The following is a 15935-nucleotide window of genomic DNA, read 5'->3' as shown; positions in this document are numbered from 1 at the left end:
GTTTCACCCATGAGTCCATTGAACACCTGAGGGACTGCCCTAAACTGAAAGAAGCTAAGTCCACATACAGTACAGCCCAAGTTAATGCAACTGTATTTAACACAGGATCCTAAGAGGTACCCGCAGGTCCTCTGATTAATTTTGTGAGCTCTGACCTGTTGGAGATGGGCATGGGATTTATTAAACCTGCCAGGGTGAATGGTAAAGAATACATGCGGAAGAGAGATACTGGGACTTAAATTTCTCTAGCCAGATGAAGTATGGGTTAACAGGCAGACCTGCCCCCCGGGGAGCATGCAGAACTCCTAGCATTGGGACAATTCAAAATCAATATGCCTTTGGCTAAAATAACTCCACCCTGGACAAAGGAATGTGGTTCTGCCACTTGGAAGGTATTTCCAAGGTAGATTAAGAGACAAGGGGAATGTAAATTACATGGGAACGTCAAGAGGGGAAGGAGATTGCAGGAAACAGAATGATTTGCATTTTAACAAACAAGCAGGGGAAGAAACCATAGTGGAACTTCTGTCACCTTCCTCCTGGCTTGAATGAACTTTACTTTAGGGGGTAACCTCCAGAAGAATCCATTTCAAAGTCTCAGAGGACTAAAAAAAGGGAGGGACAGAAAACCAAAAGTGATCTTTCACCTAAGAAGACAATTGAACCAAGTACTCTGGACTTTGTGGGAGAGCTTGAGGGGGGTGGGGGTGGTCAGCCATCTTGCTGGGAGGTAGATTGGTAAAGAAACTACCTTGAACAAAGGTTGTAGCTTGTATTGTTAAGTCTTAGCCTCCTAGAAAGGGCTTTTCACTTGTATTTGCTTGTAACCAGTTCTAACTCTCCTTCTACTTGAACTCACTTAAAATCCTATCTTCTTTTTGTTAATAAACTTGATTTACTTTTCATCAAACCAAGCCAGAACTGTGTTTGATTTAAAGTGAATGTTAACTCCAGTTAATGTGGTAATGCTCGGCATTGTATCTTCATAAGGAACAAAAGAACCTTAATATCTCTCTGATGATCCAGGAGAGGGCTCCACTTTGCAGATACCACAGTTTTGGGAAAATTCAGGACTCTGATGCATTCAGGTCATCTTGCCAGGTGTACCCATGCTGGGGCTGCTGTGTTGTAGGCAGGCTGTAGAGAACAGAAAACTGAAACAGGGCTTAATATACAGACACTGACTGCATGTTTTTATGCTGGCTAGAAGCATCCAGTCAAGAGCACTACAGCAGCAGAGCATTTTGAAGCACTCGAGATTACAAGGCAGGCAGTGACAAAACCCCTCATTGGTTTGGATTGCACCCCTGAATTTGGCACATGCCCACTAAGTCTTATAGGGAATTAAGTCCATGTAATGGAGTTCTTGCTTCTTGATTGTATTACTTTCCGCAGCAATCAGGTTTCTGTAAACCATCTAATTTCATATGAGGTTGTAAAACTGTAGCTTCTTCCTGGAGTTTTTGTTTTTCCTTAACATTCTTCATAGACCACGAAACCACCCCTTTATGACCACAAAATTATATGCCAAACTGTAAAATTTGAATATGAAGATTTCATTTCTAGAACCTGCTCTGAATCTGGCAAAAATTAATAGTGACCAAAAACAATTAATAATAAAACATCTAAAACACTTTCTCTTTGAAGATCTCAAAAGCCCTTTATAAATGTTAGGTGACTGAAACCTCACAGCTCCCTTATGAAATAAGGCCATATCAGTAGCCTCACTTTACACTGAAGCACAGAGTGATTTTTTATTATTATTTTACCTAAGATCATGTGGCTGGAATGTGGATAGAAGTCAGGTCTCCGGAGTTCGAAGCCTGCTTTCCTTAATTGCAAGATCATGCTTCACCTGGAAGATTACCTCCTGGCCACTGTTTAGTGGCCCCTATGAATCAGTGACTTGGTGATCTCTGTCCATTTCCGAACAGATAAGTATCATTTACATCCCCAAAACCAGCTGTAGAATTGGCACTGGTTAGCCCACAGCTGACAGATTCGGCAGAGAAGACAATGGCTGACCCAATTCATTTCCACTAAGCGTTAGTGCTAAAGCCTAATTATGACAATTTAACGTCAACGTTGTTAAAAAATCATTGCTGATCAATCATGGGAGAAAGCGGGAAGATCAAGTGATGAAACTCTGCCCCGTCTAACTGTGGGAGTCCTCTCATTTGGGGCTCACCACCAGGTGGAATGTGTGTTGTGGTTGGAGCTTGGGAGGAGAGTACCTGATTATCCTCGCTCCCCTTCCCTCCCCCCTCAGTCTGACTTCCGTGTTTGAGAAAGTTGCACTGACGCTGCCCAAGCTCTGCAGCTAGCCAGGGAACTTCAGTAGAAAGAGAGAAAGAGAGAAAGAAAGAAAGAAAAAGCGGTTGGAGAGGGGAGGATATTTCCATAGCAAATCTGACACATCTGCTTCCAGACACCTACGTCCTTGAGTTTGGCACATATCCAGGGACAGGTGCCAGTCTTCCTGCTAGTCCAGATGCCAGCTGTGGGTGGCGAGTATCTCAGGAAAAGCTTAACTGAATAGTAGAAACAACGCAAAGGAAACTAATAGGTCATTATATTTAGCTTGCAGCTTTCAGGCAGAAGGATACTGAAGTGCTTTCCTCTGAGAGTGGTTGACTTCCCCGGGTCTAGCACAGCTGAAAGGGCTAGACCCCTTATTGTAGGATCGGCGCCTGGGCAGGTGAGCAAATGCGACTTTCTGCAACCTTTGCAGCTCCCTAACCCTGAGAGGGGCAAGGAGATACCTTAGTAACCTGTGCCACTTAGAACAGCCTCGTGGGGTTGTTCTGCCAGCTGGTGATCTCCAGGACCTGCAGCTGCTCCAGCCACGCCTCCTTTCTCCCCACGGCCAGAAGAGGGGTTGAGGAGAATGGCTAGTCCACCTACTTGTTCCCCCAACGCTGACGGAATCCTCAGGGAGCTGGTGAAACAAGCTTGAGGACCCCTATCATAAATATAAAGGGAAGGGTAAACTCCTTTGAAATCCCTCCTGGCCAGAGGAAAACTCCTCTCACCTGTAAAGGGTTAAGAAGCTAAAGGTAACCTCGCTGGCACCTGACCAAAATGACCAATGAGGAGACAAGATACTTTCAAAAGCTGGGAGGAGGGAGAGAAACAAAGGGTCTGTGGGTCTGTCTTTATGTTGCCTCTGCGGGGGATAGACCAGGAATGGAGTCTTAGAACTTTTAGGTTTCAGAGTAACAGCCGTGTTAGTCTGTATTCGCAAAAAGAAAAGGAGGACTTGTGGCACCTTAGAGACTAACCAATTTATTAGAGCATAAGCTTTCCTGAGCTACAGCTCACTTCCTCAGATGCATGCCGTGGAAACTGCAGCAGGCTTTATATATACACAGAGAATATGAAACAATACCTCCTGCCACCCCACTGTCCTGCTGGTAATAGCTTATCTAAAGTGATCATCAGGTGGGCCATTTCCAGCACAAATCCAGGTTTTCTCACCCTCCACCCCCCACACAAATTCACTCTCCTGCTGGTGATAGCCCATCCAAAGTGACAACTCTTTTAGTTGTCTAGAACTTTTAGTAAGTAATCTAGCTAGGTATGTGTTAGATTATGATTTCTTTAAATGGCTGAGAAAAGAATTGTGCTGAATAGAATAACTATTTCTGTCTGTGTATCTTTTTTGTAACTTAAGTTTTTGCCTAGAGGGATTCTCTATGTTTTGAATCTAATTACCCTGTAAGGTATCTACTATCCTGATTTTACAGAGGGGATTTCTTTACTTCTATTTACTCCTTTTTCTATTAAAAGTCTTCTTGTAAGAAAACTGAATGCTTTTTCATTGTTCTCAGATCCAAGGGTTTGGGTCTGTGGTCACCTATGCAAATTGGTGAGGCTTTTTATCCAACATTTCCTAGGAAAGGGGGGTGCAAGTGTTGGGAGGATTGTTCATTGTTCTTAAGATCCAAGGGTCTGGGTCTGTAGTCACCTAGGCAAATTGGTGGGGCTTTTTACCAAACCTTGTCCAGGAAGAGGGGTGCAAGGTTTTGGGAAGTATTTGGGGGGAAAGATGTTTCCAAACAGCTCTTCCCCAGCAACCAGTATTTGTTTGGTGGTGGTAGCAGCCAATCCAAGGACAAAGGGTGGAATATTTTGTACCTTAGGGAACTTTTTGACCTAAGTTGGTAAAGATAAGCTTAGGAGGTTTTCATGCAGGTCCCCACATCTGTACCCTAGCGTTCAGAGTGGGGGAGGAAACTTGATAGCCCCCAATTTACCACTGAAGTGGTTCAAAGGGGCCAAGAGTCCGGCGAAGTATGTACAAGGATACTTCAGACATCGCTGAAAGGAAGCCGTACAGGTGAGGAATGCAATAGTGCACACAGCAGAGATTTTTAAAAGGAAAGCAAGGGATATAACTTCTTCTGTGGAAAAGACAAGATTAAGCATTTTAATATTGCTAGCTCGCAATATGGTAATTGCGGCAAGTTACAGAGCTTTAAAAGATCTCCAGCAAGCTTTGGCCAAGTCTCTGTTCAGAGGCAATGATAATATTCTGCCCAATGAAAGGTGAAAAACAAAACCATCAGAGAAACCGTTGTCAGTGTGGCTGCTGTTTGTTGCCCATCAGAAAAGCCATGGAGCTGTCTGAGCTATTAAAATACAATTTTATTGGTATAAAGCAAACACTGTGAAACAAACACTACTTGTTGAAAGAGAATTTCTGATGCACTGCATGTATTGTTCGAAATTAGCTGTAATTCAAAAGCCTAGCAATCTTCCTTCTGTGACTCTGGCACACTTCTCCACACGGTTTCCATGCCCACAGACCAAGAGTAGCTCTCCAGGAAAATTGTTCCTCTGCGTTATTTTAAATAGGTCTGTCAGTTCAAATCTGTCAACAAAGAGAAGATTCAGATTCAGAGACCTTTGGGCTCTTGGGGGCTAGTCCCAAGCAAGCCAAAACTAGAATCACCGGATCTGAGCTGTGTCCCCACTCCCACCTGCGTAGCAAATTTGAACAAGCTTGGACTGTCTCCGTGGTGATGGACAATCATCTTCCCTTGAGTTTCTCAAAGGAAATATACTCTTCGGACTCTAGGATGAGTACAACTAACACAGCAGTTTGTTGGAGGTGGGCAGACCTGTTTTTTGATTTGGGATTCTGCCTGATTGTGTGTTTAATACCTTAAAAAGCAACGTGGGGTGGAGTGAAAACTTCTCTTTGATCTGCCAGGGCAGCTAGAGCAGTGATGTGCTTGTGTGCAGGAGATCATCACCCCATCTAAAGAAGGGTCCCAGCCTACTGTTCATTAGTCAAAAGGGGGAGCTTATTTTTTACACTTCCCATAGAGGAAAAAAACAAGAGTGGGCTCTGGGGAAGGAAATCTCGCTGAGATCCACCCCACAGTCATCACCAAGGGAGCTGTTATTGGTGGAAAGGACAGCAGAGCCTTCCACTAAATGTAGAGGATTCCAGGGGCTTGTAGGAGGCCAACGCCATCCACGTAGAAGATTGAGCCCCTGTACGATGTCTGACCCCTATGCGGGGTCCCCGGCTACATGGCAACTTGGTTTCATTAAGACCCCGGTACCATTACCAGGGTCTCTGCCTTCAGTACTCCTGAGATTCCTGAGGGAGGCTAAGTAGAAAAGATGATCTAGCCCCACTCTGTGCGTCCCCCGGCTACCCAGTCTCCACCCCCCTTCCACATCACAGACCACAAAGAGGAGGAAGTGTGGGTCCCTTCCACGCCTGGGAACTCGAGACTTTCCCATAAACTCTCTCTTTAAGAACTCTTTAAGATCCTGGAAACTTTCAGTTATAATTTTAATAATAAAAACCAGCCTTACCAGATGAGATTTGCGTTTCAGATGAGCGGATCAAAAATTACAACACCTGGCAGTTGTTTAGTTATGTGTTTTAACTGTCAGTGAGGCCAGAAACAATTGGCTGGTTTCAGCATGCTGTGCCCTGCCTTCATGTCTCCCCTGTGACAGATCTGAGATCCAGGTCCAATAAATTATTATTCCATAATTCCTTAATTTATGGAAAGAGAGTTCTCCTGCAGGTAGTATATATGTTTGCTTTAACCCGAGTAGCTCTCCCAGCCCTCTTGATTTTAACATGGCATTTTGCAGCTATTCCAGTGCATTAAACAGTCAGAAACATACACGTGTACTTGATACATTCACACAGCCGCACGAGGAAAGAAGTTACAATAGTTACAAAATTGAGCTTGCTAAAGGCTTCTTGAAATGCGCGAGACATAGCCGAGGGCTACTCGGACTTCCGACCCCCAGAATAAATCGGCATGGGGATGTGCTTAACACAAGGCAAATCCTTTCTGTAATCCTCTCACCCACTACTGAACGGTCATGTACCCACTAATACACAGACCAGCTACCACCCCTGCAGAATGACATGGGAAGAATCTTAATATCGTTCGTCCAATCTCCCATTTCATTCCTTCTCTCGGTTCAAGTGCTGCAAATCCATCTCCCTTTCTGTTCAGCTGCAGGCCGGAGACTGGACTTGGTTAAATTACAACAGTAGGTACCTAGGCTGCAGGCAATGCATCGCACGGTTCAGCCGATTAGCAAGGAGGGCACTTTTCCTACAGAAGGACCCACTGCTTCTTACACTTTATGAAAGCTGCAGGCTGGAAAAGGCAACTGTCCCCATCTCAGCTTCACCAGGAACACGGACAGAGCTGCCCTGGCCCGGCGCTCTCCTCCGGCAGCCATTATTTTAAGTCATTGTTGATAATCATGCTATCGCCTATGTCGCAATAGGTGGCCATTTTCTTTCTCTTCCCAAAAGTGGAGAAGCTGTTCTTGTCCTCCGGATCCAGGCAGTGGGGCCCCTCCTTGTTTGCCAGCATGGTTGGGGTCCCTGGTATATAAACGTTGTGCTGGTAATCCAGAGGTGGGATGTGCGGCGGATACAGGGGGCCGTACCTGGGGGTCCAAATGCTGTTGGAGGCCCTGGGTGCCTTCTGGAATTCTGGAGAAAGCAAACGTTAGCTAGCGCCGGGAAAAGCTTCTGGGGACCAGAGAGGATCAGTCTCTCACACACTCACTCTCTCTCTCTCTCAATCGGCCTTTAACAAGCCTGGGGTAGGAAGAAATTAATCCGTTCTAGGGGCTGAGCTGCAGGCCGGTGCCGCCGGACTACCGCTCTACATCCCTAGTTCTGCTCCCTACAGCTGTTGTGGCTGGTACATAGAAAGGTTCCTCTCACGACCATGATGCGTTTCCAACATCCCAGTGCTCCCACCACCGCTCCCCACGCCCATTCCTGGCGGTGCACTGGCCTCGGGGGAGGCTAGGGTTTGGAGCAGCCCGGGCTCGGATAAGGGATAAAGCACCTACAGCGCCGGTGGGGAATGAAAGGCTCAGGTATGGCCTTAGACTGGCAGCCTGGTTCGGTTCCCCCAGCCATTTTGGGAGTTGCCGGGTTAGACTTTAGGCATGTGATGTTCTGCACCACCCAACACTAACCAGAGACTGGAGTGAACAGGGTACGCAGCCTGTCGTGCTCTTTCTGGACTCCTCTGCGGACTCCCCCTACGTCCTCCAGACTCTGCGAACTAAAGAGAACCAGCGAGACAACAAAGACGCCATGAAGACTTCACTCATATTCAGGTCAGCAATAACCGCCCCTCCCAGTTTACCCCATGCCCTCTAAGTATTGGATTCTGGTACCTTTTCAGGGCTGATCGCTGGGTTTTTGTAGGCAGCCAGTCCACAATGGGCTGTTTGATCTGCAAAATACAGGAAATATACAACATTAGACCCATGGAATTTCCATCTTTAGGGCGCATGGATTTGCCATACCCATCATCTCCCCCCAAAGAAACGTTGAGTGCTTAATGCTCACTGCAAAGGGAATCGAATGAATTAGGTTAGATCCTTTTGGCTCAGGTTGTGTTGGTTTGAGCTAGATGAACTCTGCCTGCTTTTCGGGCGAATTGAGAAGCCACTGAAGGTCCAGGTTCCATGTGGTCAGGGGATGAATTAGCTACACTGCGAAAGAGGTGGGAAATGATCTCTAGAGCAAGAGAAGTGAGATGCCTTCTAGGTATATCTCCTAGGGTGGTGTGAAACTGATCACTCGACAGAATCTCCAGCTCTGATAAAAAAAAAATCACCTCCAAGAACCCATACACCTGACTCTACGCGGGGAGTGAAAAGTGCAAGGCAGAGACACATGGCAAATGGCAGGGCAATGCTGCCCTATTCTCCTTGTTCCGGGGGAGGAATATTTACCTTTCCCACTGAAAGCTAAAGCTGTCACTCCGCATCCAGTTATTGGTCTGCTTTCGGATCTCATTCAGATTACAATATTTAATTACTGTCCTGCCAAAGCGCAGGAACAAAGCTGCTGCTTGCTTGTATGATTTCTGCGTTTAGAACAACTAACAAAGGGAGCTGTCTTATCTTTTATGTTTCACCAGTGAAGCAAAAAGCCTTCTGCTTCCAGAAATCCACTGAAAACCCTCTCTGGCCCGCACTCTAACCCACTTCAGTTGCTCTCTGTAAATATGTTGCCGGTCTAAATAATCTGCTTGTTCTTCTAATCCGTCTCCTTCAAAGGATAGAAGGTGATGGAACATCAGATACAAACCCGAATGGAGAAGCAAGCAGGGCTTTCAAAGAGGTTCATTTGTATTCTGTTTTCTCGGTCCGACTCCAACTTGGCTGTAGCCAGAGCGGTTTTTTAATCTCAGTGTCAGACTCCCTGGATTGTGAAATGGAAGCTGCAGCTGATTTGGCTTGCATTAAAAAAACACAATTATTTCACTACTGTTCCACAGGTTTATTTAATATGCCTGCCTCGCTGTCATTTAGTCAGACGTTGGAAGGCTCCAGTACCTGTCCTGTCAATGATTTCTCAGCCAACTGGGTGCAGTTGATCCTGGTAATTGACTAGGTGTGAGTTCAAAAGCGAGTCCGAATCAGGGAAGCCTTTTCTGAGGATTTAGGGGTAAAAACTTAAATGTCGTAGAGGTGACAGTAACTGAAAAGGCAGATTAGTGGGCCTCCAAATTCCAGGCTTTCCTGCCTTGGGAGGCAGCATGAGGGGTGGGAAATGTATTAGGGGTGAGCTCCGGACATATCTCCTTCCGCCCCCCGCCCACCCTAGCTCCAGAAAACAGGCAAGAGAAAGAAGCCAGTGGAGTTACGGCGGCGGGAGTGAGGTAAGAATCAGGCCAATTACTCGGTTCCGAAAGCAATGCGCCTCTGAAGCCAACTAGCCCGTGGTAGTAACCAAAGTAACTGTTCGGACATAACTGAGCCCTCTAGTGTTCTACTGACACTTGGTAACCTAGGTTTGACAACAACTTGCTTTGCCCCTTAACAGAGCCATCCATCAGCTCTCAAAGCGCCCCTCGGACATCCAAGAATTAAACCTCACTGCACCTCTGTGAGGTAATACTATCTCCATTTTACAGAGGGGAAACTGAGGCACAGAGACACAGGAAATCTCTGACAGAGCCGAAAGCGAAGCCTTCCAGACTTGTCTCCCCCCACTAGATCACACTTCCTTTCTTCTCCCTCTTGCCCCCATCCCAGTTTTCACACCTTAATTCCCAACCCCAGTCTGTAAATCTGGATCCATTCTTTCATTACAGATTTTTTTCTCTTAATATTTGTAAACATTTTTCATTATTATTAGTTAGTTAGTTTCGATTGAGGTCGCTTAGTCTGCTATCTCCCTACACCCGCCTGAGGCGGAAAGGCGTGGAAATCAGCTGTGTGCGGAATGTCACTAGAGGGAGTTTGTAACTGACTGGAGGAAAATCGCATTAACATATTAGACAACTGTGTCCAATGATCCAAGGGAAAATGTAAAAAGAAAACCTGTCTACAGAATGTCTTGTGCTTATTTTAAAAAGGGATATTTTGTTAAAGTAAAATGTTTGTAAGTGGATTAGACTTCTCATCCCCATCCATCCCCAGTAATCGCGTTATTGAAAGAGTATTTCATCTAAACAATTAGACGTTATTCATTTAAATACCTAACGAAAGTTGACATAAAAATCTCTTTAAATCTTTTTTTCTCTCCGAGCGCAGAGTCTGGGCTTTTGCACCATCTAGTGATCAGTTCACTGAAATGTCAGGCATTTGTCTTCTGCAAAGTGCTCTTCCTCTTCAGCATTCCAGCTAATATTTCAGCATTAATTTTAAGAGATGCCAGGAGAAAAGTGGTGTCCTTAGGAAATGGGGTAATGGCGAAGTATCTCAGTTACAAAGGCAAGGAGATGCCCCTGAAAGAACCAAACAAGATACCAGGTCTCAAGTGTAAGGACTGGAGAGGCAATCCTGCAGCATGACATCCTTCGCTCCCTTCGTTAGTTTGGGAAGGATTTTAATCACCACATGAAACCTCCCCCGCCCTCCAACAAAGCCACTTAGGGCGATTTATAAATAATAATAAAACCCGAAAAGGATCATCACTAGTAGGAAAGCACTGGGTGCGGGTACTGATGCAGCACTGGGCAGCGACTGCATCTGAATCTGCTTGAGCCGGGTGTATCTGCCTGAATTTCTTGTTGAGACAAAGGAGCTGAAAAGCCCCATGGGCCACTCGAGCGCCTGAGTAATTCGTGCCGCCTGTAATATGTGCGGAGGGGAAATACGGAATAGACAGTAAAATTTCAAGAGGCTTAAACCACCGCTTGCTTTGCTGCCCCGGTGTAAGGTCTGGCTCTCTTGAAGGAAGGCTACGGGGCAGTGCAGCCGCGATCGGAGGCTAAGCGAGAGCCCTCAAAAGACAGTTATCTCCTGAGACAGCCCTTGGCTTTCTGGGCACGGTCCCTATTTCAGTCTTAATAGGAGCTGGGCTGCTGCTTCTGAGCGCTTTCTGCTACTTCCCCTAATTTAAAATGAGCCTGACGTTCCCCAAATCATTAACTGGAATGAGTAAGGAGCGTGCTGGAGAATTCCCTGCTGTCTGACGGGTACTAATTCTGACACTGCCACTTGATCAAAGGGTCCGGTAATTATCTTTAAAAAGTTGTGCCTGAATGAAAGGATTTCTCCCCGCTCAGATGCGTTTCCAGGGGGCGGGGGAGGGAGAGAAGAAGGGGGAAAGCCGGGCTAACTCTTGAAGGGGTTTCTCATGGCACTGTCTCCCCGTGCGCCTCACTGAGCCCCACCGCCTGCACTGCAGCGCGGGGTTACCTGGCTGGCGGCACTGACGGTGTTATTGGCCTCTCGGGCCTTCCTGCCCGGCCCTGGTAAGTCCTCGGCGGCTTTCTCGTTGTTCCTCGGGGGACTCGGGCTGTAGGGCTTTAGAAACATGAAGTCGCTCTTGGCGGACTCCGGGGTCAGGCAGACTTTGTAGCAGTAGCCTGGAGGGCCGCTGCCTGCCACGTCCAGGCAGTTGGTGGGCACTTTGTTGCCCGAGGAGAGCTGGGGCTTGATGTTGGAATTTTTGAAGACCTTGGCAGAGGCCCTGGCCCTCACGCAGCAGCAGGCGGGGAGGGAGCAGCCATAGCCATGCAGGGAGTGCCGGTCCTTGTGGCACTTGATGGCCGTGAGGATGATGATGGCCACCAGAAAGGTGAAAGACACGGAGCCCAGTGAGACGATGAGGTAGAGGGTGAGGGTGGAGGAGGAGAGTTCGGGGTTCAGGGAGAGCTCGTTGAAATCGGACAGGGTCTCGGGCATGCTCTCCACCACGGACAGCAGCAGGGATATAGAGGCGGAGAGCGGCGGCTGCCCGTTGTCCCGCACCTGGATGACCAAGCGCTGCCTGGTGGCATCTTTGTCCAGGAAGGCTCGGATGGTGCGGAGCTCGCCCGTGTACAGGGCCACGCTGAAGAGGCTGGGGTCAGTGGCCTGCAGGATCTGGTAGGAGAGCCTGGAATTCTGCCCAGAGTCCGCGTCTACGGCTGACACCTTTCCCACCACGTAGCCGGGGTCGGCTGAGCGGGGCACCACCTCTGTGGCAAGCGAGCCGTTGCGGGGCACGGGCGAGACGATGACCGGCGCGTTGTCATTCTGGTCCAGGATGAAGACGTTGACGGTGACATTGCTGCTGAGCGGGGGGAAGCCCGCGTCCTGCGCCTGCACCTGCACCTGGAAGTTGCGGATCTGCTCGTAGTCCAGAGAGCGCAGCGCGTACATGTGCCCGCTGTCCGAGTTGATGGAGACATAGGTGGCCACGGGCATGCCCTGGATGTGCCCCTCGGCGATGGAGTAGGACAGATAGGCGTTCTGCCGGCAGTCGGGGTCCACAGCGCTGACAGAGCAGATGGAGGCGCCCGGGGCGTTGTTCTCCAGCACATAGACGTTGTAGGAGGGCTGCAGGAAGCGGGGCGCGTTGTCGTTGATGTCCGACACCTGGACGGTCAGGGTCTTCCTGGTGAGCAGCGCTGGCGAGCCCATGTCCCGTGCCGTGATGCTGAGGTTGTACTCGGGCACGGCCTCGCGGTCCAGCGCCGCGGTGGTGACCAGCGTGTAGTAGTTGCGGAAGGCGGCCTGGAGCTGGAAGGGCACGTTGCGGGGGATCTCGCAGCTCACCTGCCCGTTGTCCCCGGAGTCCCGGTCCAGCACGCTGATCACGGCGATCACGGTGCCCGGCGGCGCGTCCTCCAGCACCGGCGTGGAAACCGAGGTGAGGCTCACCTCCGGCGCGTTATCGTTGACATCGAGCAGGTGCACCAGCACCCGGCAGTGCACGGCCACCGCCGAGGGGCCGCGGTCCTTGGCCTGCACGTAGAGCTCCTGCAGGCGCGCCCGCTCGTAGTCCAGCGGGCCGGCCAGGCGCACCTGGCCGCTGCGCGGCTCCACGCTGAAGAGCTGGCGCACCCGGGGCGGCGCATGGCCGCTGAAGGAGTACTCGATCTCGCCGTTCGTGCCCTCGTCCAGGTCCGTGGCGTTGAGCTTGATGACCAGCGTGCCTGGCGGCGCGTCCTCGGGCAGGCTCACCCCGTACGAGGGCTGGTCGAAGGCCGGCACGTTGTCGTTGGCGTCCAGCACGGTGACGAGGATTCCGGCGGTGCCCGACCTCTCCGGGAGGCCGCCGTCCAGGGCTGTGAGCAGCAGGCGGTGGCTGCGCTGCTTCTCGCGATCCAGGGCTCGCTCCAGCACCAGCTCGGCGAACTTGCTGCCGTCGCTGCGGGTCTGCACCTCGAGCGAGAAGAAGCCATTGGAGCTGAGCTGGTAGGTGCGCAGGGAGTTGGTACCCACGTCCGGGTCCTGCGCGCTCTCCAGCGGGAAGCGGGCGCCGGGCAGCGCCGACTCGGTCACCTCCAGCACGTATTCCGGCCAGGGGAAGCTGGGCGCGTTGTCGTTGATGTCCAGCACCTCCACCTCCACGCGGTACAGCGCCAGCGGGCTCTCGATCACCAGCTGCAGGTGCAGCAGGCAGACCCCGCCGGCCTCGCACACCTCCTCGCGGTCGATCTTCTCGTTGACGAAGAGGATCCCATTCTCCAAGTTCACCTCCAGATGCTGCTTGGTGCCGGCCCGGGACACGATGCGGAACCGCCGCGTCGACAGCTTGGACACGTCCAGACCCAGGTCCTCGGCGATGTTAGCCACGAAGGCGCCGTGCTCCAGCTCCTCGGGTACCGAGTAGCGCAGCTGGCCGGCCGCCGGCTCCAGGCAAGAAGTCACCAGGAGCAGCAGCATCTGCCGGCTCCAAGTCCAGCCGCTGCCCCAGACTCCAGCCCCCATAGCGCCGGGGCCCCTGCTCCGGCAGCGCCTCCAGGGATAAGACTCACCCAAGACCACCCGTGCCATCCAGCGGGAGCCTGCGCTGTCTCCCGGGGCAGAAGGCGTCGGAAGCGAAGGGTGCGGTGGCTCGCCTGGATCTGAGAGCGCCGCCGTTGCTGCTTTGCCGCTCCCCCACTTGCGTTTGTCCAACACTTGGACTTCCAACTACTTTCGGGCTCAGAGACTGAGCAGCGGAGGGAGGACCCGCCTCGCATTTCAGCACCGCATTGGTGGACAGAGGAGTCGAAAGCCAGAGCTGTAATTACTGCCGGAATGGTTAACCCTTTGCTGACCAGGGCGAAGGGAGGGAGAGAGGCAGGGAGGGAGGAGAGAGCGCGATGTGTTCATGCTAATGCCCGGGAGATTGCAATCATTTCCATACAGGAAAAGGTCAGGTATCTTCCCAGCGTGGCACGGAACTGCCTGACGGAGACGGATTCCGCCCCAGCGACTTTATTGCAAAGAAAAAACCTGTTTGAACGGAAAGAACACGACTCCCATTAAATCTGAACACACCGCCCACTAGGGCCCACCCCCGCGGGGACCCATTGTCTGGCCTTCGCCTCTCGGCCCGGAGAGAGGAAGTTTATGTTACTGGGCGACAGCGTCTCGAGCCCTGAGCAGATGAATATGAGGCTAGTAATATTTTCCCACAGATGTTTTCTTCATCCTAGTGGTAGATTAAAAAGCCCGAAACACACCGAAAACCAAATCCTCCGTATAAATATCCTGACATCAGCCTCTATGCATGGATTTAACCTTTAACAGATGGTTAAGCTCCCACAGAATTGATTACATTTTACTGCACACCGTTTTCCTTGTAATGCTGAGTTTTTTAATTACCAGAGAAGGGGATTACATCCCAGACAGCCGGCTCAAGGCTGATTCCATCAGCCCAGAGACATGGAGAAAGGCCCCCCTTCTGCTTCCCCAACACCCTGCCCACTTCGAGCCTGCAGGATTTCCAAAGAGTCCCTAATCCAGCGGAGTCCCCCGCTGTGAGAGCAGAGATGGCGGAAAGCGCCCGAAGGGGGCTCCGTGTGGCTGGCCGTTCCACAGATTTTACATTCACCTTTCTTCAGCAGGGCACACACCTGCAGTGCGGGCTGAGGCTCCAGCCAGCGCCTGCCGGTGGGAGGTTGAGGCCAACTTTCTGCTTGTTAATTTCGCCCTTAAACCTCCACATTTGCATCTTTTGCTGAGGTGTCTCAGCCGCCCCTCCCGAAAGGGAGGGCAGCCGGGTTGGGGATGTCTGGGGCAGGGGTCCGCGTAACGAGAGGGCTTCTCACACCCGGGCCACATTTCTGATCCCCCTAAATGTGAGCAGCAAGCCCAGCTGTGATGGCGATTCCCAATAGAACTCATTTTATTTGAAACACGTCCTGTTTTTCTCCCTGAGGCACCCAATTAAGATTTCTCCATTGGATTATCCGGCGCTCACTTAAACATTTTCTTCAGAAACCTCCATACATGGTACCGGCTTTTATTGGCCAGGAAACTACTCGCTTATCCTCTTCCTAGTTGAGAAGGATGGAAACTGCCAGCGACTTCTCCAGGCTTTAATTAGGGGATATTGTGTAGTCACGGGAAGCCCCCTAGTGGCAGATCCTTCCAGATGACTTGATTAAAGGGGATAATCCGTTAATCGATTTAAGGGATTGGGAGACGCGCAGATCTCAGAGGAGATTTATTTCTGCGGTGATGTTTTACAAAACGCAGCTCGGTGTGAGCGCTTCCCCCCTTTGTCTGTTGCTCAGGCTTTGTGCTGAATAATCGGGACGGGAGATGTCTGCTGTCTCTATGAAATTATCAGATCCCCAGCTCCCACGCTCGGTGCTCCCCTCCCACCAGCCAACCCAAGTACAAACCAGGCCGCCCGGCTGTGAAGGAGCTGGGCGGGATCAGTGAGGGGATTCAGGGGTGTGGTGGTGCTCTGGGTCCAGAGCAGGAGGGGAGGGGGTATGTGGAATACCAAAGGTGGGGTGGGACCGGAGGGGGGGTCGGTGACGGGGCGGGGTGTGAAGTAATGCGGCACAGAGGGAGGTTCCCGACGGAGCAGTGGGGAGGCCTGGGAGGCTAGCGGTGGCGGCTGGAAGGGTCAGTGGGGACGGGGCGGGGGCTGTGTATGTGCTCAGTGGTGGTCCAGTGGGAGGCCCGGGAAGTCCCGGTGGAGCACTGGGGAGTGAGAGCGGGATGGGCAGTCAGTATCTCCTGGTGGCAGGGGG

At 50.7% G+C, this 15935-nt stretch overlaps 1 protein-coding gene across 1 annotated transcript; it reads right to left on the bottom strand.

The window, feature by feature from the left end:
• Positions 1–4638: 4638 nt before the first annotated feature.
• LOC311524673 (protocadherin-10-like) lies at positions 4639–13800 on the bottom strand. Its single transcript, XM_084636030.1, has 5 exons — positions 11170–13800; positions 7687–7745; positions 7483–7571; positions 5833–6985; positions 4639–4873 (listed from the first exon to the last, which is right to left on the bottom strand). Exons 1-4 carry the CDS (start codon positions 13735–13737, stop codon positions 6726–6728), a joined length of 2976 nt encoding a protein of 991 aa, XP_084492156.1. The 5' UTR covers positions 13738–13800; the 3' UTR covers positions 4639–4873; positions 5833–6725.
• Between the last annotated feature and the right edge of the window lie 2135 nt (positions 13801–15935).

Source organism: Lepidochelys olivacea (genome assembly GCF_965140295.1).
Source record: "Lepidochelys olivacea isolate rLepOli2 genome assembly, chromosome: 8".
Taxonomy (NCBI): Eukaryota; Metazoa; Chordata; order Testudines; family Cheloniidae; genus Lepidochelys; species Lepidochelys olivacea.
The sequence above is the reverse complement of the archived record's forward strand: the minus strand, read 5'-3'. Positions and strand labels throughout refer to the sequence as shown.

What these genes read in the sequence shown, in the direction of transcription:
- LOC311524673 (XM_084636030.1), bottom strand. Translation starts at nt 13,737, where the DNA reads ATGGCACGGGTGGTCTTGGGTGAGTCTTATCCCTGGAGGCGCTGCCGG. An exon ending in CCGTCAGTGCCGCCAGCCAG is followed by an intron (nt 7,746 to 11,169) that starts GTAACCCCGCGC and finishes TGTATTTTGCAG; the next exon opens with ATCAAACAGCCCATTGTGGA. An exon ending in CCTGTTCACTCCAGTCTCTG is followed by an intron (nt 6,986 to 7,482) that starts GTTAGTGTTGGG and finishes TGCTTTCTCCAG; the next exon opens with AATTCCAGAAGGCACCCAGG.